At 39.3% G+C, this 26,208-nt stretch overlaps 1 protein-coding gene across 1 annotated transcript in view; it reads right to left on the bottom strand.

The window, feature by feature from the left end:
- Nucleotides 1–26,208, bottom strand: part of LOC124803008 (ATP-binding cassette sub-family C member Sur) — a 415,616-nt gene that overhangs the window by 184,064 nt on the left and 205,344 nt on the right. Inside the window, exons 11-12 of the mRNA XM_047264118.1 lie at nt 24,981–25,086; nt 19,705–19,966 (exon numbers count right to left, since the gene is read on the bottom strand). Of these exons, the coding sequence (XP_047120074.1) occupies nt 19,705–19,966; nt 24,981–25,086 (368 nt within the window). The remainder of the gene's footprint in view (nt 1–19,704; nt 19,967–24,980; nt 25,087–26,208) is intronic.

Raw genomic sequence — 26,208 nt, forward strand, 5'->3', positions numbered from 1 at the left:
CAAAATCGAGACTCGATGTTCGCCCTGGTATCAGGATCCATCAATTAAATAATCACTTAATCAATATTCGAAATTCAAATCCGAGATCTTCAGGTGAAGCCACAAGAATCCACAAAGGTGTTTACATTCATGTAGGAACAAATTCACTATGCAGCACCACCGAGGAAGAAATTGTCAGTGAAACTAGAAACTTAATCCGATCAGCTAGAAACTTATACAGGTCTTCAAGAATTGTAGTCAGCAGAATAATCTACAGAAGGTCTGTGAGTGATACTTATATAGAGAGGATAAATTGTAATATTCGTGAGATCTGTAATAATCTAGGAGTAATATTTATCGATCCAAATAAGTTTTTAAGCAACAAATGTCTGGGGAAAGATGGTACTCACTCAAACAGGTTAGGCTCTAAGATCTTCACTAAGATAATTACTGATATTTGCAATATTATAAATAATAAGGGAAACTAAAAAGCAGAAGAGGGGATGATCATGCACAAAATGTGCCTGAAGAAAGCAATATTTCTTTCCTTCATTATAATGTAGAGGGATTAGGCAGTAAGATTGATGTTTTCAACCACTGTCTTTCAGATGTTACACCCCACATACTAGTTGTCAGTGAACACCAAAAATCTGCAGATAACATACACCTGTTTAAAATCCAAAATTATTCATTAACTGATTTTTACTGTCGTTCTAACCATAAAGGTGGAGGAGTGACTATCTACCTGAGAACAAATAACCCAGTAGAATCTTATGAAAATATCGCTTGGGTAAAAGAGTATTCCGCTGATTTGCACTGTGAAATTGTAGCAATTAAGTTAAAATTCTTGTCTGTTGTATACTGTATCTTAGCACTGTATAGATCACCAAATGGAAATTTTGAATTATTTCTTAATTCCCTTGATACAGTATTATGTGAATTAATGTCCAAGCAAGAGCATATAAATGTTATATTATTAGGGGATATTAATGTCAACATGTTACAAGATTCCCAAGAAAGCAAACACTTCAAAGACTGTATTTATTCTTATGGCGCAAAAGATCTGTTGGGAGAAATACCCACTAGAATCACTCCAACTAGTATAAGCTCTATAGACCATGTTATTACTAATTGTGAAAATATTGCCACAGCTGTTGTTGTAAATGGTCACATCTCTGACCATCTAGGCCAGCTATTAATGCTAAAGGGAGATCCTTGTATAAAACCAAAGAAAATTTATGAATACAAAAGGAATCTCTCTGTTATCAACATTGCCAAACTGAGAGAGAGCCTTGGTCATGAATCTTGGCATCTAGGAGTGAATAATAAATGGGATGCCTTTCTATATACATTATCTTATCATCTAAATAATACTGTTCCCATTAGAAAGATAAATATTAATAAGAATAAGGCAAGACAGTCAAGGCCCGTGGAATTTGATAATACTACCAAAGAACTGAAAGAAAAAATGGAAGAAATGTATATGATACAAAGAGAGACCAAAAACAACGAGCACAAGGATAAATACAAACAATACAAGTACCAGTTTTGCAAGCAAGTCAAAAGATTGAAGGCTGAAAAGATTAACTCAAAAATACAAAATTCAGATTGTATCTCCAAGACCTGCTGGTCGATAGTAAATGAAATAAGAGACAGTAAAACAAAACTAAAAGGTAATATCAACATACAGATATCTAATAACAATATTGATGTCACCAATCCCCAACATGTTTATGACTATTTCATAAATATCATAGAATATGACTTTTGTACCACAGATAAAGTACCTGTTGGAAGTCTTGCTGAGGACAATTCTGAAGCTAATCAACTCCATGAACTTGAAATCAAGGATATTTTGCAGCTCATCAGAGAATGTAAAAACAAAAAGTCCACTGGATGGGATGAAATTTCTCTATTTTTACTTAAACAGTGTGAAAACAATCTAGCGTATCCCTTGGTGCATCTAATAAATAGTGTCTTAAAAGAACGAGTGTTCCCTGACATACTAAAATTAGCCATTGTTAAACCTCTCTACAAAAAAAGGTGATACACAACTAGTAGAAAATTACAGACCACTCGCCTTAACTTCCGTTTTTAGCAAGTTAATTGAAAAAATAATTCTGAAATATATGTTAGAGCATTATAATAAGCACAACATCCTGGGAGATTTTCAGCACGGTTTCAGAAGTGGTCATAGCACCATGAAAGCCACACTTCAATTTATGCTGAAAGCTCTTGACAAAATTGATGAAGGGATGCAAGTATCTGGAGTTTTCCTATACCTATCAAAGGCTTTTGATAGGGTTGATCATAAGGTACTTCTGTCAAAACTGGCCAGAGATGGCATAAGTGGAAAATTATTGCACCTCATCACATTATATTTAAAAAACAGAAGACAGTGTACCTCAATCTCACACAATAGTGGACAAACATTAAAAAGTTATACATCAAGGGTCAGGAGTATTAAATTTGGTGTGCCTCAGGGATTGATAATGGGTCCCTTCCTCTTTAATGACTTCCCAAAGATAGTAAAAAATGATACCTTCATTACAATGTATGCAGATGACACTTCAGGCCTTTGTTGGGGAAATTATATTCTTAATCTCTGCATAGAGGTAAAAAAATTTATAGATATTGCAAAGGAAAAGTTTGAAAATGACAATCTAATAGTCAACATACAAAAAACAAATATAATCCCCTTCAAAAAATGGTTCAAATGGCTCTGAGCACTATGGGACTTAACATCTATTGTCATCAGTCCCCTAGAACTTAGAACTACTTAAGCCAAACTAACCTAAGGACACCACACAACACCCAGTCATCACGAGGCAGAGAAAATCCCTGACCCCACCGGGAATCGAACCCAGGAACCCAGGCACGTGAAGCGAGAATGCTACTGCACGACCACGAGCTGTGGACTATACTCCCCTTCAATGTTGGTGATTTACAAACTTGTATTGATTCTCAAGATAGCAATATTGTAGGGAAAATCTGCAGTGAGTGTAAATTCCTAGGTATATGCATAGATAGCAAACTACTATGGACACAACAAATTGACAACGTATGTGCAAGGCTATCATCTAGCCTGTATGTTTTAAGAAGAATAGCTCCATATGACAATACCCAAACAATGAGGATGATGTATTTTGGTTTAATACATCCATTTCTAGCATATGGTCTTGCACTGTGGGCCGGGGCTTCCAAAACTCATGTAGACCGAGTATTTAAACTCCAGAAAAGAGCTTTGAGAATATTAGGCAAAAAAGATGCTCGAACATCATGTAAGGAATTGTTTATAGAATTTAAAATTCTGACTATCTATTCAATGCATATGTTTGAAACAATAGTATTAACTGTAGAAGATAAGAAATATATCTGTCGTAATGCAGAAATTCATGATCACAATACTAGACAAGTGCAAAATTACCATACGATACACAGAAGACTGAAAAAAACTGCAAACAGTCCATATATTAAAGGAGTAAAATACTTCAATGCACTGCCAAATGAACTGAAGGTAATAACTGGAGAGACATTCAAAAAACATCTAAAATCGTTGCTCTGTAGAAACTAAAATCTAAAGTATTATTATGTAAAATAATTTGGACTACATTCTTAAATTCCTATTATAAAGTAAAATTAGATTGCATACTGTTGTATTGTACTACCAATTGCTATGCATGTAATTACATGTTTCACGCAAATAAATTACAAATTACTGTTCCCCTTCAAGATCTCCATACAAGCTGTAATTAACCTTTCACTCCCCAGTTATGCAGGTTACAATTCTCCCCTAGTTACATATGTTTCATGTTAACTGAATCTTCTGTCTGTTCTTGGTAGAACAACATTAAAATAAATGAAAATCACTAGTTTGCTTTTGTTCTACAGTATTACTTTTATTGTATTAATCGGCTTTTGGCTTACAAGGCCATCTTCAGAAATTTACTGAGTATTGTCACCAAAGAAGTTACAATGTTTGTAAACAACATTGGAAGAGAAATTACACATCTAGATTGAAGCAGAAACATGCAGTAAATAACACCTTTGACAAAGTGGTGGTAATGTAATGAAAAAGTAAAAAATCGAACAGTAAATAACTAAAGCTGGAGTAGGCAGGAAAAAACTTTAACACAAAATAGGAACAGCATGCCTACCTAACAGTTTCTATTAATAAACAAAACTAATAAAATAAAATAAAATTAGTACCTGACAAGGTTACTTCAGGAGGTATAAAACATGGAGAGTGATGCACAAGACAACTAAAAGAAGAAACAATTATCAATGTATCTACAGAATATATAAGGAACTTAAGCAATATCAATAAGATAAACAGAAATGAATAAATGTAGGAAAATGCAGTCTTTGAGAGTGTGGTGGTAATGCATTTTTAAAAGGTAAAAAGGCTGAACAATACATAAATACAAAAGGAACAAACAGGAAAAACATTAACATTATACTCAAAACTGTGACTATGTAACAGTTTGCAAGAAATAAATGAACCATGTAAAAGATAAACAATATTTGTTGAGACAAGAGGTATTAAATATGGAAAGTAATACAAGAACCAGTTAAAAGAAAGCCCTAACAATTGAAACTACAGTCTATATGGAATACATAGTTAACTTCAATAAAATAAAAGAACTTAATGAATAGAGGAAAATGGGAATATGTAGGAACAGACATGGTGGAAAATAATGAAAAACCGTTGTTGCTAAAGTTCCTTATATATTCTGTAGATACATTGATAATTGTTTCTTCTTTTAATTGGCTTGTGCATCACTCTCCATGTTTTATACCTCCTGCAGTAGCCTTGTCAAGTACTAATTTTATTTTATTTTATTAGTTTTGTTTATTAATAGAAACTGTTATGTAGACATGCAGTTACTATTTTATGTTAAAGTTTTTTTTCTGTATTTAATAAATACTTATTGAGGAATACATAAATGTGCAAAATTTGAAAAGTTTCATTTAAGCAGCTTTAGGCAGAACTTTATTATCCAGTGCTTAGTTGACACTTTGCTGATTGTAAGTACATAATTAATTTAACTACAAATGTATTGTTCAAAGATGTATGATTAAAAACTGTATTTTAAACAAGATATTGCATGACAGTTCCTAGCAAATTAAACCTGTGTGCTGGACCAAAACTCGAATGCGAGCCCTTTGCCTTGCATGAGCAAGTGCTCTACCAAGTGAACTTCCCAAGCATCACTCATGACCAGTCATCAGAGCTTTACTTCTGCCAGTAACTAATTTCCTACATTCCAAACTTCACAAAAGCTCTCCTGCAAAACATATAAGACTAGTATTCCTGGAAGAAAGGATATTGCAGAGATGCAGCTTAGCTCAGCCTGGAGGATGTTTCAGAATGAAATTTTCACTCTGAAATGGAGTTTGAATTGATATGAAACTTCCTTTCAGATAAAAATTGCATGCTGTAGTGATACTCAAACTTGGGATCCTTGCCTTTCCTGAGCAAGTACTCTACTGACTGAGATATCCAAGCATGATTCATGACCAGTCCTCACAGCTTTACTTCTGCCAGTAACTCATTTCCTACCTTCTAAACTTCACAGAGGCTCTCCTGCAAAACATGCAAGACTAGCACTTCTGGAAGAAAGGATACTGTAGACACATGGTCTAGCCACGGTATGCAGAATGTTTCCAAAATGAAATTTTCACTTTGCAGCAGAATGTGCACTGATATGAAACTTCCTGGAAGATTTAAACTGTGTGCTGGACTGAGACTCAAACTCAACACCTTTGCGTTTCACAGGCAAATGCTCTACTGGCTGAGCTACCTTAGTATGCCTTACAACTCAGCCTCACAGATTTACTTTTGACAGTAACTCATCTCCTACTTTCCAAACTTCACAGAAGCTTTCCTGTGAAATATGAATGACTGGCACTCCTGGAATAAAGGATATTGCAGAGACATTTAGCCATGGTTTGGGGTATGTTTCCAGACTGATATTTCACCGTCAGAAGTAAAGCTGTGAGGATGGGCCTTCAGATGTGCTTGGATAGCTGTCAGTAGAGCACTTGCCCATAAAAGGCAAAAGTCCTGAGCTTGAGTATCAGTCCAGCACACAGTTTTAACCTGCCAAGAATTTTCATATCAGCACACATTCCACTGCAGAATGAAAATTTCATTCAAGATGTTGCACAACATTTCTGTATGATTAAAGTCTGCAGCTGACCACCTGTCCTATTCTTATTAAACTAGAGTTATATATTCTGCATGAATGTATACTTTGGGCTATTTATTTTAGTTGTATTATGATGTACAAATCCTACATCATTGTGAGATGAGTAAGCCACAAATTGTGAGAGGATCCTTGGATAAAAAAATTTAACCAAAGTTTATTAGAATGTGGTTGAACAGACCCTGTTTGAAAGTTCTCATTATCTTATTTTAAGAAAATACATTAGTTTGCCACAAAACTTATTACTTCAAAAGTTACTGATATTCAAAATTTTCATGTTCTACAAATTTTTAATCAGAAAGTGTAATTATTTCAGAAAACTATGGTTTTTCTATTTATGAAAATTTACACTTTAATTATAGTTAATTACAAAATTATTGTAATTATTTAAGAAGTATTTATTCTAAAATATTCTGGTGCTGAACACAAATCTATGTTGTAAGTAAGTTTGTAAGTTTTCTTCTCTTCTTCTTCCTCAAACATTTCTGATTATTCAGGTCATTCAAAGTTTGTAAGTATTGCTTCCTATTGAAAACTCCATGGTGCAATGTTGGTTATCTAGCAAACCAGAAGTGCACTAATAATGAGTGATACTGCAGATTTTATTTGCTCATATTCAGCTTCATGACTATTTTGAGAATGAGACATTTATATTTTATGTAGCTAATTTTGGGAAGTAAACTTAAAATTGGTTTGCTCAACTGGGATTTTAATATATGCTTAGATGGGAGGTGTAAACCTACAAGAACCTATACAAATTTTATTTGGAATTCAGGTAATGTCAGAAACAGTGACAAAAAAATCTAGCACACTTCACTTACTTTCATCCCATAACATCAACAGGATAGTTTTTTGGGGTAGCTTATCATGCCAAGCTAATGTTTCCCAAATCCAAAAGTCTGTAATATGAATTACTATTTGTTGTGTGAAATCAGGAACTCCCTGCACAGGCCTTTTTAAGAAACTGGAGATACTAATTACTGCATAAAACATATTTATCCCTCATGAAATCACAAATATCTCTTTTACAAACCAACAGATCAATTCATGAAATCAGTACTATAATAAAGATTTAAAACCACTTACTTTGACCCAGAAAGGTGTACATTATTCAGGAACATAAATTTTCAAAAATGTAACAGCAGCTACGAAAAGTTTAACTACTAACAAAGTTCAGTTAAAGAGGTGCCTAAATGGTGTATTGGGACAAATTTCATAGTAAAACAAACTGATGTAAGAAACATGTTTTTCAAGTAAGAACTGTTTTGAAATAAAAATACAATAATTAGAGTTTTCTTAGCAATTTTATTTTTATATGAAAGCCTGTACTGTATTCTATCTGTCTACATAATTCCCACCAATTTTTGGCATGTTTATGCTTGTTTGTGAATATCTGAAATGACTCTTCCGATGGGAATCTGGCCAAAGTGAAATACACATTACGATTCATTTTATTAGTGTTAAAGTTGTGAAAGCAGCTGAAATTCATCATCAAATCAGTGAAGTGTTTGCTGAAAATATTATGAGCAAAGGGATGATATGGAAATGAGTGAGAGCTTTTAAAGATGGCTGTACAAATGTGCATAATGAGGAGTGAAGTGAGTGACCTTCAGTCATTACAGATGATTTAGTGCAGAAAGTTGATGAAAAAGTGAGAGAAAACAGATGATTATGTAACAAGTTTCCTCAAGCATCAAGAAGTGAGCTTTATGCAATTGTTGCTTAATCATATGGCAGATTTCAACAAGGACAATAATCTAATGCTGGTTGTGTGGTATTATAACTGCCATAATATTGGTGGACATTATGCAGAAAAGTAGATTTCATGTAAAAATAAAATTGAGAATAAAAATGCACTTCTTTTATTTTTAGCTCAAACAGGACTTTGTAAGAAAATGTCCTTTGTACATATTATTTACAACATCAAATAATGTGAGTGTTCAGTGAAACATCTCTTTTCCTCTTGTGTACAGTAATATGATCAACATAAATAAGCATTGTAAACTGATTTTTTGTTTGATGATGTCATACACACCTTGTGACAAGTTTGTTATCACCTCTCAAATAACATTATGTTTAAGATTTCTTGACTTATTTCAGCACCAACAAAAATAATTTCACTTACGATCTGTGGAAACTGGCATATCCATTTTTATGTAAATATGCATCATCATATGTAGTCTTCTTTTGTGACATGCTTGATATCTTTGAGGATCTCAACACTATGGATCTATAGAAGAAGAGTATATCTAATCTAACAATTAATGAAAGAACAGATTGCTACTAACCATGAAGATGACCCATTAAGTTTCAGCCAGGCACACCAAAAAGACTTAACAATCTTTACAGGTCATCTTTATGGTGAGTAGCAACATATCCTTTTAGTAATATTGCTGATATTCCAACCTGGAGTTTCCATTGTTTGATTAGATCTAATCTAATATGCACAGTATGCAATTGACTCCACACAATGAATTTGACCTCTAAGCATCCATTACAAATAACAGTATAAACATCCCCAAGGTAAAGCAACAAGGTGGGCAAGAGAACACCTGTAATGAAATCTGTGTCATTGACAATGGGAGTCTCTCCAGCACTGAGTGCAGAATTTGTCTGATGACTGTTGTAGAAAAGTGTGATTCAGGGATGTGTGCAACAGATTCATCAGGGAGGTGGGTCAGTCACATTTTGGGGTGATATCAGGTACAGATTTTGGATGCCTTTCATTCTTATGGAGGTAATTTGAGAGCGGTGCAGTATAAGTACAGGGTGTTCTGTGCCATTGTTGTTGTTGTGGTCTTCAGTCCTGAGACTGGTTTGATGCAGCTCTCCATGCTACTCTATCCTGTACAGGCTGCTTCATCTCTCAGTATGTACTGCAGCCTACATCCTTCTGAATCTGCTTAGTGTATTGATCTCTTGGTCTCCCTCTATGATTTTTACCCTCCACGCTGTCCTCCAATTCTAAATTGGTGATCCCTTGATGCCTCAGAACATGTCCTACCAACCAATCACTTCTTCTAGTCAAGTTGTGACACAAACTCCTCTTCTCCCCAATTCTATTCAATACCTCCTCATTAGTTATATGATCTACCCACCTAATCTTCAGCATTCTTCTGTAGCACCACATTTTGAAATCTTCTATTCTCTTCTTGTCCAAACTATTTATCGTCCACATTTCACTTCCATACATGGCTACACTCCAAACAAAAACTCTCAGAAACGACTTCCTGACACTTAAATCTATCCTCTATGTTAACAAATTTCTCTTCTTCAGAAACGCTTTCCTTGCCATTGCCAGTCTACACTTTATATCCTCTCCACTTTGACCATCATCAGTTATTTTGCTCCGCAAATAGCAAAACTTATTTACTACTTTAAGTGTCTCACTCCCTAATCTAATTCCCTCACCATCACCCGAGTTAACTCAACTACATTCCATTATCCTCGTTTTGCTTTTGTTGATGTTCATCTTATATCCTCCTTTCAAGACACTGTCCATTCCGTTCAACTGCTCTTCCAAGTCCTTTGCTGTCTCCGACAGAATTACAATGTCATTGGCAAACCTCGAAGTTTTTATTTCTTCTCCATGGATTTTAATACCTACTCCGAATTTTTCTTTTGTTTCCTTTATTGCTTGCTCAATGTACAGATTGAATAACATTGTGGATAGGATACAACCCCGTCTCATTCCCTTCTACCATTTCATGTCCCTCAACTCTTATAACTGCCATCTGGTTTCTGTACAAATTGTAAATAGCCTTTCTCTCCCTGTATTTCATTCCTGCCACCTTCAGAATTTGAAAGAGAGTATTCCAGTCAACATTGTCAAAAGCTTTCTCTAAGTCTACAAATGCTAGAAATGTAGGCTTGCCTTTTCTTAATCTAGCCTCTAAGATAAGTTGTAGGGACAGTGTTGCCTAACGTGTTCCAATATTTCTACCGAATCCAAACTGATCTTCCCCGAGGTCAGCTTCTACCAGTTTTTCCATTCATATGTAAAGAATTTGTGTTAATATTTTGCAGATGTGACTTATTAAACTGATACTTTGGTAATTTACACATCTGCAAACACCTGCTTTCTTTGTGATTGGTATTATTATATCCTTCTTGAAGTCTGAGGGTATTTCGCCTGTCACATACATTTTGCTCACCAGATGGTAGAGTTTTGTCAGGACTGGCTCTCCCAAGTCTGTCAGTAGTTCTAATGGAATGTAGTCTACTTCTGGGGCCTTGTTTCGACTTAGGTCTTTCAGTGCTCTGTCAAACTCTTCACGCAGTATCATATCTCCCACTTCATCTTCATCTACCCTCTTCCATTTCCATAATATTGCCCTCAAGTACTTTGCCCTTGTATAGACCCTCTATATACTCCTTTCAGCTTTCTGCTTTCCCTTCTTTGCTTAGAACTGGGTTTCCATCTGAGCTCTTGATATTCATACAAGTGGTTCTCTTTTCTCCAAAGGTCTCTTTAATTTTCCTGCAGGCAGTATCTATCTTACCCCTAGTGAGATAAGCCTCTACATCCTTACATTTGTCCTCTAGCCATGCCTGCTTAGCCATTTTGCACTTCCTGTCGATCTCATTTTTGAGACATTTGTATTCCTTTTTGCCTGCTTCATTTACTACGTTTTTATATTTTCTCCTTTCATCAATTAAATTCAATATTTCTTCTGTCACCTAAGGATTTCTACCTAGCCCTCGTCTTTTTACCTACTTGATCATCTGCTGCCTTCACTACTTCATCCCTCAAAGCTACCCATTCTTTTTCTACTGTATTTCTTTCCCCCATTCCTGTCAATTGTTCCCTTATGCTGTCCCTGAATCTCTGTACAACCTCTCGTTTAGTCAGTTCATCCAGGTCCCATCTCTTTAAATTGCTACCATTTTGCAGTTTCTTCAGTTTTAATCTACAGTTCGTAACCAATAGATTGTGGTCAGAGTCCACATCTGCCCCTGGAAATGTCTTACAATTTAAAACCTGGTTCCTAAATCTCTGTCTTACCATTATATAATCTATCTGAAACCTGTCAGTATCTCCAGGCTTCTTCCATGTATACTGTGGTGTCACTGCCAGACACCACACTTGCTAGGTGGTAGATTAAATCGGCCGCGGTCCATTTAGTACATGTCGGACCCGCGTGTCGCCACTGTGTGATCGCAGACCTAGCGCCACCACAAGGCAGGTCTCGTGATACGAACAAGCACTCGCCCCAGTTGTACGGACGACCTAGCTAGCGACTAGATGTACGAAGCCTTTCTCTCTCATTAGCCGAGAGACAGAATAGCCTTCAGCTAAGTTAATGGCTACGAACTAGCAAGGCGCCATTAGCCTTACAGTGATTGTAATTAAAGTCTCCTGTGTATCGTCAAGAGCGATGTACCACAATGATTGATTAAAGATAAGTATTAATCCAGCTACGTACTTTTCTTCATAGCATTAATTACGTAGGCTGTTCCAGTACTTCATGCCCGTCTGCGTTAGTCTAGCGTGCATTTTCAGCCATCTCGAACTACAAGGTGTTGGCCCAGCTGCCGACACATCACATGGCGACGAGTCTACAAAGGATCTTGTGTTTTACTTTGCCCTAATTTATTTGTGTCATGGCTTCGCCACATTCTCCACATGTACTGTCCGAATTTTATCGCTTGCAGAATCAGCAGACGCAGGCGTTATTGGATGCCCTTGGACAGCTCGTCCAGGGTCAACGTGCCATTCGAACCGATGCGGCCGCCGCCGCTTCACCGGTACCGCAGCCACAACCTGCCGTTGCACCACCATTTCGAAGTTTTGATGACACCCACGAGACTTGGCGGGTATGGTCCCGCCAGTTTGCCTTCCACCTCGCTGCCTACAGAATTCAAGGTAATGAGCGGCAGCCGTTTTTGCTTTCTTGTGTCGGTGTGTCCACCTACCATGTGATAGTGAAATTGTTTCCCCAACGCGACGTAGCAACTCTGTCCTACGAGGAAATTTTGTCTGCTTTAGATGCCTATTTCAAAGAAACAGTTAATGTGGTTGCAAAACGGTATACATTTTTTCGTACAAAACGTATGGCCGGTCAAACTAATAGGGAGTGGGTAGCAACATTGCAAGGACTTACTAGGGAGTGTTCTTTTGACTGTGACTGTGGTCTTTCTTATTCAGATACAATGGTGCGTGATGCAATTGCACAGAACGTTTCTGATGTTCGCATACGGGAGCAAATTTTGAAACTAGTTAATCCCTCCCTTCAACAAGTGATAGACATATTGGATAGACAAGACACACTTGACTGTGCTCAGGAATCTTTTGAAACTTCGCCAGCAGTGTGTAACATTAACCGGCCCGCCGGGCGAGCTGCGCGGCCCGGTCAACTGCCATCGCGCAAACAAACGCCGCTGCTGCCGCGCTCTAAGCCACGTGTGCTGCGCCAGCCCACAACTGCAGTGAAATCATGCCCGCGGTGTGCTACTAGACATTCGCGTGAACATTGCCCGTCACGCCAAGCTCTTTGCTTTTTCTGTAATAGGAAAGGACATGTTCAAAGTGTTTGCCAGAAAAAGCTCCGATCAGACAATCACAATCATTCCAGGCCCTTTGCTTCGCGCCGGAATCGAACCAAGGACACTCAGGATCGTGGACCTTCGCCCATGGACATTCATGTAGGTAATTCCGATTCGTCCAGTGACACTTTCTCAAACAGTGACTGTGTTCGTCCCACAAAAACTGTGCATCGACGTCGCCGGAAATCACGTCAATTAGCAAGTGATTCTGTACCAGTGTCTGTTCAAATTGCACAAAACAGTCGCTCTTGTCGTCAGCAGGACAATAAACTTTTTGTGGACTTAGACTTTGAAGGCAAAGTGATACCATTCCAGCTCGATACCGGAGCTGCAGTTTCATTGCTCAATCACGACACGTACAAACAACTGGGCGCACCTCCGTTGCGTGCCGCAAATGTTAAGCTCACTACGTATTCCGGACAGACAATTCCTGTGTTAGGACAGTGCACTCTTCTTGCAACATATAAAGGACAATCAAAGCTTGTGTCATTTTAAGTTCTTCGTTCTTCTACTGCAGTGAACTTGTTTGGCTTAGATTTATTTCAGTTGTTTAACATGTCTATTGTAAATCAGGTCCTATCAGTGCATCAAACTGTGCCTACGGACAGTGTTTCTAGTGTATGTGAAGAATTTGCAGACATTTTTGCACCGGGCTTAGGTTGCGCTACAAACTATGAAGCACATTTGGAACTGAAAGTAAACGCGCAACTGAAATTTTTCAGAGCGCGCAATGTTCCCCACGCATTGCGTGATGAGGTCGCAAGAACATTAAACGATCTAGAATCACAGGGTGTAATTGAACGTGTGCAAGCTTCTCTCTGGGCCTCACCCTTAGTAATTTTGCCAAAACCTTCCGGAAAATTGAGACTTTGCGTGGACTTCAAGGCCACAGTGAATCCACAACTAGTGACTGCTACTTTTCCTTTGCCCCGCCCGGAAGATCTTTTTGCTAAACTGTGCCCGGGAAAATATTTTTCGAAGTTGGATCTAGCCGATGCGTACTTGCAAATACCTGTGGACGACGAATCCCAGCGTGTATTGGTGGTTAACACGCATCTTGGATTGTACAGGTTCAAAAGACTGCCGTTCGGGTGTGCATCCGCCCCTGCATTGTTTCAGCAATATTTACAAACTATTTGTGCGTCGGTCCCTACTGCAGCAAACTATCTGGACGATATAGTGATCTCCGGACAGACAGAAGAAGATCATCTTGCGAACCTACGAACGTTATTTCAGGTCTTGCGACAAAATGGTCTTCGCTTGAGGAAGGACAAATGTGTGTTTTTTGCTCGTGACTTACCATACCTGGGCCATGTCATCAATGCCCAAGGCATACATCTGAGTCCAGAGCACCTCCGTGCCATACAAGATTTACCTTCCCCTCGCAATGTGAAACAGCTACAGAGTGTGTTGGGTAAAATTAACTATTATCACAAATATATGCGCAATGCCTCTTCCATTTCAGCTCCGCTTCATCGCTTACGCCGTAAAGGTGTTCCATTCGTCTGGACGACGGAATGCGAACGCGCCTTTCGCCAGTTGAAATCGGCATTGCTTTCTAATACTTGCCTCACGCCTTTCGATCCCCAGAAACCCCTTTTGTTGATGGTAGATGCATTGGATTTCGGGATCGGTGCTGTGCTTGCGCACAAAGTTGGCTCCCATGATCGCCCTATTGCCTTTGCGTCCAAATTGCTCTCGTCTGCGCAAAGAAATTACTCGCAGATAGAGAAAGAAGCTTTGGCTCTCGTGTTTGGTGTTACTAAGTTCCATGATTTCTTGTATGGTCGTCATTTTACCATCATCACAGACCACAAACCTTTGACATCGCTTTTTCATCCGAACAAGCCTGTACCTCCATGTACAGCGCAGAAATTCATTCGCTGGTCTATTTTCCTCTCGCAGTACCGCTACGATATCTTGTATCGGTCCACTGCTAAGCACGGAAACGCCGATGCGTTGTCCCGTTTGCCTGTTGCTGAGGATAAAGCATTCGTTTCTTCCGAACTTGCTTGCATGTTCATTGATTCGGAAACCGTGGTCGAATCGTTTCCGATCGATTTTCGTCGTGTAGCTACAGCCACAGCTGCTGACCCTGTCCTTGCTACTGTTTTACGTTTTGTTGCTACGCAATGGCCTTTGTCAAAGTCTCGGATCGAGGATCCGTTGGTTCGCCGATGTTTTGCTCACAGGGAGAGACTTTTTGTTCGACGTGGTGTTTTGTTGTTGCGTTCTGATAATGATCAGTCCAGAGTCGTGGTCCCACGTTCGTTACAGTCCTCTGTTTTACAGCTTCTTCACCAAGGACATTGGGGTATAGTGCGAACGAAACAACTTGTTCGTCAGCACTGTACTTGGTTCGGAATTGATGCTGCGATTACGAATATGTGTTCTTCTTGCATGGCGTGTGCCGAACAACAATCCGCACCGCAGCGGCAAGTCTTTGCATGGCCAAAAGCCACTTCCCCTTGGCAACGCTTGCACATTGATTTTGCTGGTCCATTCTGGAATGCTCGATGGTTGGTTCTGGTCGATGCCTTCAGTAATTTTCCTTTTGTTGTCCGGATGTCTTCCACGATGTCCTCCGCCACCATCCAAGCGTTGTCTGCTCTCTTTTGCATTGAAGGTCTTCCGCAGACTATTGTTTCCGACAATGGCCCACAATTCATGTCCGCAGAATTTCAGTCATTCTGCCAGGCCAATGGTATTCAACATCTGACATCCGCGCCGTTTTCGCCTCAGTCAAACGGTGCCGCTGAACGATTGGTCCGGACTTTCAAGTCACAGATGTTGAAATTGAAAGAGTCGCATTCTCGGGAGGACGCATTGTTGCTCTTTTTGTCCTCGTATCGCTCTCAGCCCCGCGATGGTCGCTCGCCGGCTGAGTTGCTCCATGGTCGTCCTCATCGCACCTTGATGTCTTTGCTGCATCCGCCACATCAGGTTCCTGTGCAGCGGCAGACTCCTGCTTTTGCTCCAGGCGACGTTGTATTTTATCGCAACTATCGAGGTTCACGGCGTTGGCTTGCAGGGCGCATTCTTCGCTGCCTCGGCCGCGCGATGTATTTGGTTTTGGGGGCCTCTGGTGAGGTGCGTCGGCATCTCAATCAGCTGCGCCTCTGTCGTCGCACGGGTTCTGCCGCTCCCCGTCTGCTTTCAGCGACGGTGCCGTCCGGTCAGCACCCTGAGGACCCATCTACTGGCTCGCCTCATCCCCAGGTGTTACCGACGATGCCTTCCATTTTGCCCCATTGCGACGCGCCGCCGCAGCTGCCGCCGCCGCAGCTGCCGCCGCCGGTACTCCCGCCGGCGCCACCCGCATTCGACGCTTCGCTGCAGCCGCCAAGCGCCTCCCTGGGTCACGCACCGCCGATCGCTTCCCGTGACCAGCTGTCCTCCGCCATGGAACTCCCGCCCGCTCCGGACCACATGACGTCATCGCGCGTCGGCTACCCCGACGCAATGGAGGTCGACCCTTCGGCCCCTCCTGTTTCTTTACGGGCGCATACACCGCATGTTGACGTGCACCCTGGACTAGGTTTTCAGGCGTTTCCTAGCTCCCCTCGGACCGAATGGCCGGGTGCGGGTGGCACAGCCTCGCCTGTTGTTAGGCTCCCCACCTCATCGCATACGTCAACATGGGGTCCTCCCCACGGCGGGCGGAAGCCTTATCTCACGACCGTTCGCCGATTTGCGGGGGAGGAATGTGGTGTCACCGCCAGACACCACACTTGCTAGGTGGTAGATTAAATCGGCTGCGGTCCATTTAGTACATGTCGGACCCGCGTGTCGCCACTGTGTGATCGCAGACGTAGCGCCACCACAAGGCAGGTCTCGTGATACGAACAAGCACTCGCCCCAGTTGTACGGACGACCTAGCTAGCGACTAGATGTACGAAGCCTTTCTCTCTCATTAGCCGAGAGACAGAATAGCCTTCAGCTAAGTTAATGGCTACGAACTAGCAAGGCGCCATTAGCCTTACAGTGATTGTAATTAAAGTCTCCTGTGTATCGTCAAGAGCGATGTACCACAATGATTGATTAAAGATAAGTATTAATCCAGCTACGTACTTTACTTCATAGCATTAATTACGTAGCCTGTTCCAGTACTTCACGCCCGTCTGCGTTAGTCTAGCGTGCATTTTCAGCCATCTCTATCTACGAGGTGTTGGCCCAGCTGCCGACACATCATATACAACCTTCTTTCATGATTCTTAAACCAAGTGTTAGCTATGATTAAGTTATGCTCTGCGCAAAATTCTACCAGGAGGCTTCCTCTTTCATTTCTTAGCCCCAATCCTTTTCCTACTATCGAATTCCAGTCACCCATGACTATTAAACTTTCATTTTCTTTTCTTTTATCTCATCATACATTTCTTCAATTTCTTCATCATCTGCAGACCTAGTTGGCATATAAACTTGTACTACTGTAGTAGGCGTGGGCTTCATGTCTATCTTGGCCACAATAATGCATTCACTATGCTGTTTGTAGTAGCTTACCCGCACTCCTATTTTTTTTATTCATTATTAAACCTACTCCTGCATTACCCCTATTTGATTTTGTATTTATAACCCTGTATTCACCCGACCAAAAGTCTTGTTCCTCCTGCCACTGAACTTCACTAATTCCCAATATATCTGACTTTAACCTATCCATTTCCCTTTTTACATTTTCTAACCTATCTGCCCGATTAAGGGATCTGACATTCCACGCTCCGATCTGTAGAACGCCAGTTTTATTTCTCCTGATAACGACATCCTCTTGAGTAGTCCCCGCCCGGAGATCCGAATGGGGGACTATTTTACCTCCGGAATATTTTACCCAAGAGGACGCCATCATGATTTAACCATACAGTAAAGCTGCATGACCTCGGGAAAAATTACAGCTGTAGTTTCCCCTTGCTTTCAGCCGTTCACAGTACCAGCACAGCAAGGCCATTTTGGTTAGTGTTACAAGGCCAGATCAATCAATCATCCAGACTGTTGCCCCTGCAACTACTGAAAAGGCTGCTGCCCCTCTTCAGGAGCCACATGTTTGTCTAGCCTCTAAACAGATACCCCTCCATTGCACCTACGGTATGGCTATCTATATCACTGATTCATGCAAGCCTCCCCACCAACGGCAAGGTCTATGGTTCATTGGGGTGGGTGGGGTGGGGTGGGGTGGGGGGTGGGGGGGTGGGGGGGTGGGGGGGTGGGGGGTGGAGTTCTGTGCCATATGAAATGTAAAGTGCATTATTTCAGTGACCTTGGGAGATAGTGTGTGGAGGGTTGTATGTGTATGTGTGGGGTGTGCTAACTAAGAGTGAGGTAGCCTTGAATAGCAGTGTCTCATTCACCTAGAGGACAGATTGTTTGTGTGCCAGTGGTTGCATATTGCCTGGATGAATGCAGTCTTCCCTGTTTCCTCCAAAAAGTGCCACATTTATCTTTGTGTACAGCATACCAAGGAGGATCCAAGTATGTTACAGTGTATCGATTGGAGCAAAACAGCATTGAATGTTACCGAGCAGAAAGTTTTAATTTCACAGATCTGCAAAGACATGCACTTTTGACCTATAATATAAGCTGTTATTTTGGTCAGTTTTGTTTTTTGTATTTTATATGAAACTTATTTCATAAGTTTCTCCCACTCCCTGCTACTTGTGGATCTAACTCCAAACTGTTTTGCAGATATGCAGGTGGTTGAAAACTTTTTTGATATGGTTATATAATTTTACATAATAGAAACAATAAACAGAAGTGACCAGAGACCATCAGTATTATCAAATAGCTCTTTTCCTTCAGTCTCCATGCAGTTAATCCAGAGAATCTTTGGAAAGATTTAAGTCTGGATTTCATCTCTCATTCATTTTGACCAATACATTCAAAATATAAGTTTGTTTGGAAATCATAGTATCCACTTCTTCTGTTTTTTTTTCTGTTTCCTTGAGAAGTTCATAGAAATACAGTATGGGTAAAAGAAAAGAAGTAAACAACGTGTCTGCTGGCTGTGTGTAGACTAGGGTGAGACCATTTGTAATGGGATGGGTAATGGGTCCGAGTGCAAAACTAGCCTGTTTAATTCAGTTTCTGCTTCTGTTCTGTGCAGTCTGTAAAGTTCCACTATGATCTTGAATGTGTCAATGGGCTCACAAATACCATGTATAATCTCAGTGAAAATATTGCTACACACAGACCATTTACACGAAAGACTATTACATTAATTTTAAGCTAGATACAAATGAAACACGCCAACACAGGAATATTATCTATTAAGAAATTCATTTGCAGAATACAAGAAATTGTAACTCAGAAATGATTTCACTTTGTTTTTGAAGCTGGTTTTTTTTAAAATCTTTCAATGGCTTTAATTCATAATGGATGTCATCAAATATTTTTACAGCTGCACAATTTTCTACATTCTATGCAATACTATGGGTCGCCTGTGAATAGTGAAAGTTGTTTTTGTTTCTATTTGTTGCATGCAGATGAGAGTAAGACAATCTGTCATGATTATGGTGTTAAAAATACAAATGTAAGTTATCAAAATAGTTTGTCAGTTTCTTCCACGCAACAACCTCTCCAAATTTCCATTAGCTTCTCTTCCCATTTTCCCAGTGTTTAAAATGACCCATATTGTTTTTGTCATGTTAAGAGACCATGCTTTACCTTATTTTCCAGGTTTGAAACACAGAGAAACCAAAAAGATCACGACATCAGTTAAAAGTAACAGGTATACTTCGATGGCTGGACACGGGATTGAAACATTGTCCTCCCGAATGCAAGTCCAGTGTGCTAACCACTGCGCAACCTTGCTCGGTTTTGTAGTTAAGATAAAGTATTCTGCATAAGTATTTTCTCATAATAATATATTTTTTTAAATTGTTCTTCCTGTTATCACAGGTAAGCACCAATTATCCTACATCAATAAAATTCCCACTAAATGATAGAAAACACATCAAGTCATCAATAGAAAAGAGCCACTCACCAAAATGACAACATGTGCCTTACAATATAAAGCTCGTGCTACAGCTATTCTTTGCTTCTGTCCTCCAGAGAGAGTAATTCCCTTCTCTCCAATTTCAGTCAAGTCCTTGCCAGGAAGTAAGTCAATATCTGGCTCTAGAGCACAAGCAGATATAACTTTCTGGTATCTTCGTGGTCTGTATGGTTGCCCAAAGAGAATATTTTCTCTTAGTGTTGCATTTAACAACCAAGGCTTCTGTGAAGAGTAAGCAATGGTCGCGCCACTGAAAGGATAAAAATACATAAGTTAGTGTCATTATCAGAATTCAGTATGAGGAGTAGTTTTAACAATAATATTCATAATAGTAATGTTACTTTAACTTTTACTTTGGTAACAGGAGTATTTCACTGAAAAGAAAGTTCTCACTTAGCTTTCAAAGGACTTGGACTCTTCTTTAAGAAGGTCTATACCCTCCCAAGCTTCGTTTCTCATATGGCAGAATATTTTATGGTATTTAATAGCAACATTCTCCATGATTTTTCTTATGTATTTCACCTTGATGTTTTATTCTCCTCTGTCAGCGCCATTTCCAAAATTAAAGCTAATGGAATTTTAGTTGTTAGATTAATCCACTTTGTATCTGCAAGAGGATTGCACCTAAAGGTTTTGTTCATTAGCAGTACCAGTTACCTGCAGGATTTAGTGTGTTTGGGGCTGCCTATACTTTCTGACAGATGGAAAGCACATCGGTCACAGGTAGTCATTAAGATTAAGTAACTTAGTGCAGAAACAAATACAGAACAGTTCAACCAAAGCTACATTCATGAAGTGGGTGGATCATGTGGCAATATTCTGTTTCTAAAGTAAGTGGGATTACAACGTAACACAACATTTTCAACTTCCTTCACTCATCTGGGCATGTTGTTTTTGCTGTTTATTGTTTTTATTATTTTTTATTCTTAAAATTAGTGTCCAGTAAGTTAATCATTTGGCACAATGTTTCCTGGTTGTCTTCAAATCTGTATCAAGACTTTCACATCATTCTAATATGAAACAACTGAGTAAAATAAACATGTTTGGCTTCCACACAAACTTATCTCTCAGGACAACAATCATGATTTCTAAAGGCAATCCAGTACCCATATCACTTGGAATTCCTCTTCTAGCACCAGCTCTTTATGCATTTTGTGAGTCTAGTAAAATAAAAATGCTGCCTTGAAACAATCAGTATTACAGGCACTGTAGTCAAGACCACAGCATTTTTGTAGTAACAAGCTAGTATGAATGTAAGCATGACATAAATTGGATTCATAGTTGGAGTGTATGCAGAAAAATAATAGGTAATTGAGTAACATTTGCTGAGTATAGCATTATTAGGAGAATGAGGTGTGCAAGGAGAAAAACATATTTCTTTGAGTAACATATTGAGTTTGTATGAGTTACGTAATTTAAGAGTGAGAAGACCACTCACTAAAAAGCAGTCACTGAGAATAAAACACAAACACACATACACACACACCTGTCCACCTATTTTGAGCCAGCTGAACACACAGTATCGAGATTGCAGTTCGGGAGGTTTACTGGGGTGGGGGTTATGGCAAGTGGGAGTAGAGGGAGAAAGGCAGGAAGCAAGAAGGTTGGAAATGGGTAGCTTTGGCTTAAAGGAAGAGACCAGATGAACAGGATAGAAGTGGGAGGGAGGACTGGGAGGTGCACAGGCTAATCATGTGACACACTGGTACTGGAGCCGGTGAGGTGCAACATATGATGAAGATGGCATGGAAGTGTGGACTGGGTGGGGGTGGCACGACTGAGGGGTTATGTATGTTCATAATTTCAACAATCAGTTGTGCCATGAACAATACACCAAAGATATTAAATATTGATTAGTGTGAAGTTTTAGTGTTTAAAGTAAGCTTCTGAAGAAAGCCGTTCTAGTGATATCCTGCCCAGTCACATACATCTGATTACATGTAGAATTTTTAGGTACTGTGGTGATAATCAGCAAACCTATTGTATCTAGCTGCATATTGAAAGAAACTATACAATATGACTTGATGACAAGAGAGCATTTTAGAGTACGAGTACTGAATTTGATAACATGAAATATTAAAAATCTTACCAGAATTAATTACTATCACTTTGAATGCCTTCCCCTACCCTGTAGAGTCTAGACAATTAAAAGTACAGTGATATTACAATTGTAGTGTATTCAGAGGAACATACATACATAGACAAAATCATGGTCTTATTTCAACAGCCATATATCCATGAGGTGCACCAGTTTTAAGGCAGGTATTCCCAAAATGAAATGTAGATTTAGCAACCCAAGAAGCATGCACTGCCTCTCCTTTCCTATCTTCTGGGTGTTTACAAGGTAGAAAATTTCTTCCACAATATGTTTCATTCCCACAATCCCTGTAGCCTCCCCTGGTCCCAATCTTAGCTTTACCCCTGCCGTCTCCATTTCTCTAACCTCCATTTTCTCTTGTCGCTCTCCATTCACATCGTTCTCATAATTTTCTTATTCTAACCTTCTACCCTGTATCTCTCTCTCTCTCTCTCTCTCTCTCTCTCTCTCTCTCTCTCTCTCTGTCTCTCTCTCTCTCTCTCTCTCTCTCTCACACACACACACACACACACACACACACACACACACACACACACACACATACATGTGCACGCTCTCAAACTCTGCCCCCTCTGTTTGTTGCCATTAATAATGCACTATTTTCAATTGTGCTTCTGCTGCTGATAAGCTTCTGTCATCTCCATTTTATCTTGCCAATACTTTCCTAAACCCTTCCTTGCTCCAGTCATCTTCTTCTTCCTTCTCCTCATCCAAATTCCATTCTTGCTCCCATATCACTTTCATTTATGCTCCTCTGATGGTTCGGTTGGTAGGAATGAGTATATTGGTATAGGATCAGCATTAATATTTCCCCATGTGGGTGAGTGAAGAAGCTTTTCTGTAATGCAGAACTATTGGCAATCTGTAGTGGGATGACAGCAGAGTACAATGGTGTGGAAGGAACAATGGTTTCAGAGCTCACTGTTCATTCGACAACTATCCAACATAACTGTAAGTGGACTAGGATGGCCATTGGAACATTAGCTTTAAACAACAGAATAATGCAAACCTCTGATGATCCAAGCTTCTTGTTAAATTACACAACATTTTTGTCAAGGTATGCTGCCTCCAACAGAATCGCTCTTTAACTCATACATTGTGGGTTGGATATATACTGATGGTGCCAATATTGTATTATGGGTGACGTTAGCCTGGACGAGATCTGTAGTTATTTCAGAGAGCACTTTGCAAGTTTGACGTTACATATATTACATCAATGACCATTTGTGCCCAAGCCTGATCTCTTTTCACATGGGTATGGATTGTTTCAAGCCATATCATTGTACATGCCACAAAGTTAAAACATTCCAAAGGGCATTGAGAAGTATAGTGATAATTTCATAACATGTCCTCAAATTTGCAGGGTACCAGATCCATTGAAAATATTCATGACATTGCTGAAAGCCATCTCAGAAACCACAAATCCCCACATTATAATTTACAGGGAACAAGTGCCCTGTGTATGGGATGATGATGACCTCTATCTTTTGCTCACATACTAAATCCTTATAGAATCTGTTCAACAATAAATACCACTTGTTTTGCCTGCAAAAGTGGCCCAACATATCATTATGTGTGTGGTCATTACACACTTGATGATCTAAGGATCTGAGTTTTCTGCAGAAAACCAATCCATGTAGCTTTTTTTATACTTCTTCTATTTTCTGTATTTTATTTAATCTAGTGGTGCAATTCAAAGTTATAATCCCAACAAGAACACATTTAATTTCTCTGCATAATCATTCTGCAAATAGAAAGTAAAGATACTATGTAATACTAGTATTTCAATTGCTATCATACAGAGAAGGCATTGGCGGCTTCTTGCTGCTAACATACTTCACATATGACCAGAATCTCTTTCTACGTGGATACTCTGCAAATCACATTTAAGTGCCTGGCAGAGGGTTCATTGAACCACCTTCACAATTCTCTATTATTCCAATCTCGTATAGTGCGTTGAAAGAACAAACACCTATAACTTTCTATACGAGCTCTGATTTCTGTTATTTTATCGTGATGATTGTTTCTCCCTATGTAGGTCACAGTCAACAAAATGTTTTCACATTCGGAGAAAAGTTGGTGATTGAAAATTTTATGAGAAGATTCTGTCGCAACGAAAAATGCCTTTCTTTTAATGATGTCCAGCCCAAATCCTGTATCATTTCAGTGGCACTCTCTCCCTTCGTGATAATACAAAACATGCTGCTCTTCTCTGAACTTTTTTGATGTACTCCATCAGTCCTATCTGGTAAGGATCCCACACCATGAAGCAGTATTCTAAAAGAGGATGGACAAGTGTAGTGTAGGCAGTCTCCTTAGTAGATCTGTTACTTTTTCTAAGTGTCCTGCCAATAAAACGCAGTCGTTAGCCTTCCCCACAACATTTTCTATGTGTTCCTTCCAATTTAAGTTGTTCATAATTGTAATTCCTAGGCATTTAGTTGAATTTACGGCCTTTATATTCGACTGATTTATCGTGTAACTGAAGTTTAATAGATTCCTTTTAGCACTCATGTGGATGACCTCACACTTTTCGTTATTTTGGGTGAACTGCCAATTTTTGCACCATTCAGATATCTTTTCTAAATCATTCTGCAATATGTTTTGATCTTCTGATGAATTTATTAGTCAATAAACAACAGCGTCATCTGCAAACAACCTAAGACGGCTGCTCAGATTGTCTCTCAAATCGTTTATATAGATAAGGAAAAGCAAAGGGCGTGTAACACTACCTTGGGGAACACCAGAAATAACTTCTGTTTTACTTGATGACCTTCTGTCAGTTATTATGAACTGTGACCTCTCTGACAGGAAGTCACAAATCCAGTCGCATAACTGAGACAATATTCCATAAGCACACAATTTCACTATAAGCCACTTGTGTGGTACAGCGTCAAAAGCCTTCTGGAAATACAGAAATACAGAATCGATTTGAAATCCCTTTTCAGTAGCACTCAACACTTCATGTGAATAAAGAGCTAGTTGTGTTTCACAGGAATGATGTTTTCTAAATCCATGTCGACTGTATGTCAATGAACCATTTTCTTTGAGGCATTCAGTGTGTCTTAGCAGGCACTAACCTAAATAGTAGAAAAATGAAATCAACTGTTCCTTATAAATTTACTTTCAATTTGTCATTCAACACTAAGTTTAAATAAAAATTTACCTGGTCCATGACACTTTTCCATTGATGGTATGCATCTCGCCAAGTATCGCTGAGAGCAGAGAAGATTTTCCACTTCCAACTGTTCCAACAATGACAGTCAGTTTCCCTGTTAAGCATCAAACATTGTATATTTCTGTACGTAATTTAAAACATGAAAAAACAAAGCTATATACTACAAGCAGACAACTAAATACTACGTATTAAATTTATAAAAACAAACTCATGGTTAATGCTGACATGAAGATAAAAGAGTTGACACCAACAACCTCCAAGGTTTCCTACCTCAAGATACTTCCAAGGCTCATGGAAGAGACACAGAACAGGCAAAGAGTAAAAGATTCACACTTAAAACACAAGTAACACTGAATATAACTGTTGAAATTAAAACTCCAGTGTATCTGAAGAGTAAGACCCAAGAGGCACATAAAATTCAGTCTGCCATTATCCTAGCCTTCACCTGTGAACATACAGCAGGAATGTGTGGACTGGAATGTACATCAAATGGTACATCCCATCTCCAGTAGGATTACTGGGGTAGATTAGTGACACACACAAATTACCAAAGCAACATCCAATTGAAAGACTTGCACCATACCACTGAATCACATAAAATTATTTAAAAGAAAATAGCATGGGATGGTAAAAGATTATGCAACATGGAAAACAAAAAAATGTTCCCTCATCTACAGATGCTCAAGTCATATCAAAGAAAAGAATGAGAAGAAAATGGCAGAAATACCAAAAAGATTAACAGTAAGAAATGGAAAATGAGAACCGGTTATACATAGAAAAGCTAATTTTTCAATACAAAGTATTGCATACAGGTTGAAAAAAGCATTTTAAATATATTTGTATTAAATTTATGGAATATTCCACCAGTACAGAGAGGAACTGAAAAACAAAATATCGATATTCCACACTAATATTTATTTTACATTTTATTGTGAGCCAAAAGTAAAATAAATATTTTAGTGGAACATTAATCTGGCAAATATGGGTAGTATGACACTTCCCGAAACATCACGAGATATCAACGCTACCACCCGGCTGGAGACCTGAGAAACCTTCATCAATAGTTTATGCCAGGAAAGCCTACAGTTACATATACAGAGCTGCTATTTACCTGCTTTTCTTTACCAGATATTTGTTACCTGCATTTGTAAATACCAAGTTCCATTTATAGTAGACTAGCCTTTTCCCCACAGTTTTGCTCACATATGGGTTCAAC

The sequence above is a fragment of the Schistocerca piceifrons genome, chromosome 1, assembly GCF_021461385.2.
Source record: "Schistocerca piceifrons isolate TAMUIC-IGC-003096 chromosome 1, iqSchPice1.1, whole genome shotgun sequence".
Classification (NCBI taxonomy): Eukaryota; Metazoa; Arthropoda; class Insecta; order Orthoptera; family Acrididae; genus Schistocerca; species Schistocerca piceifrons.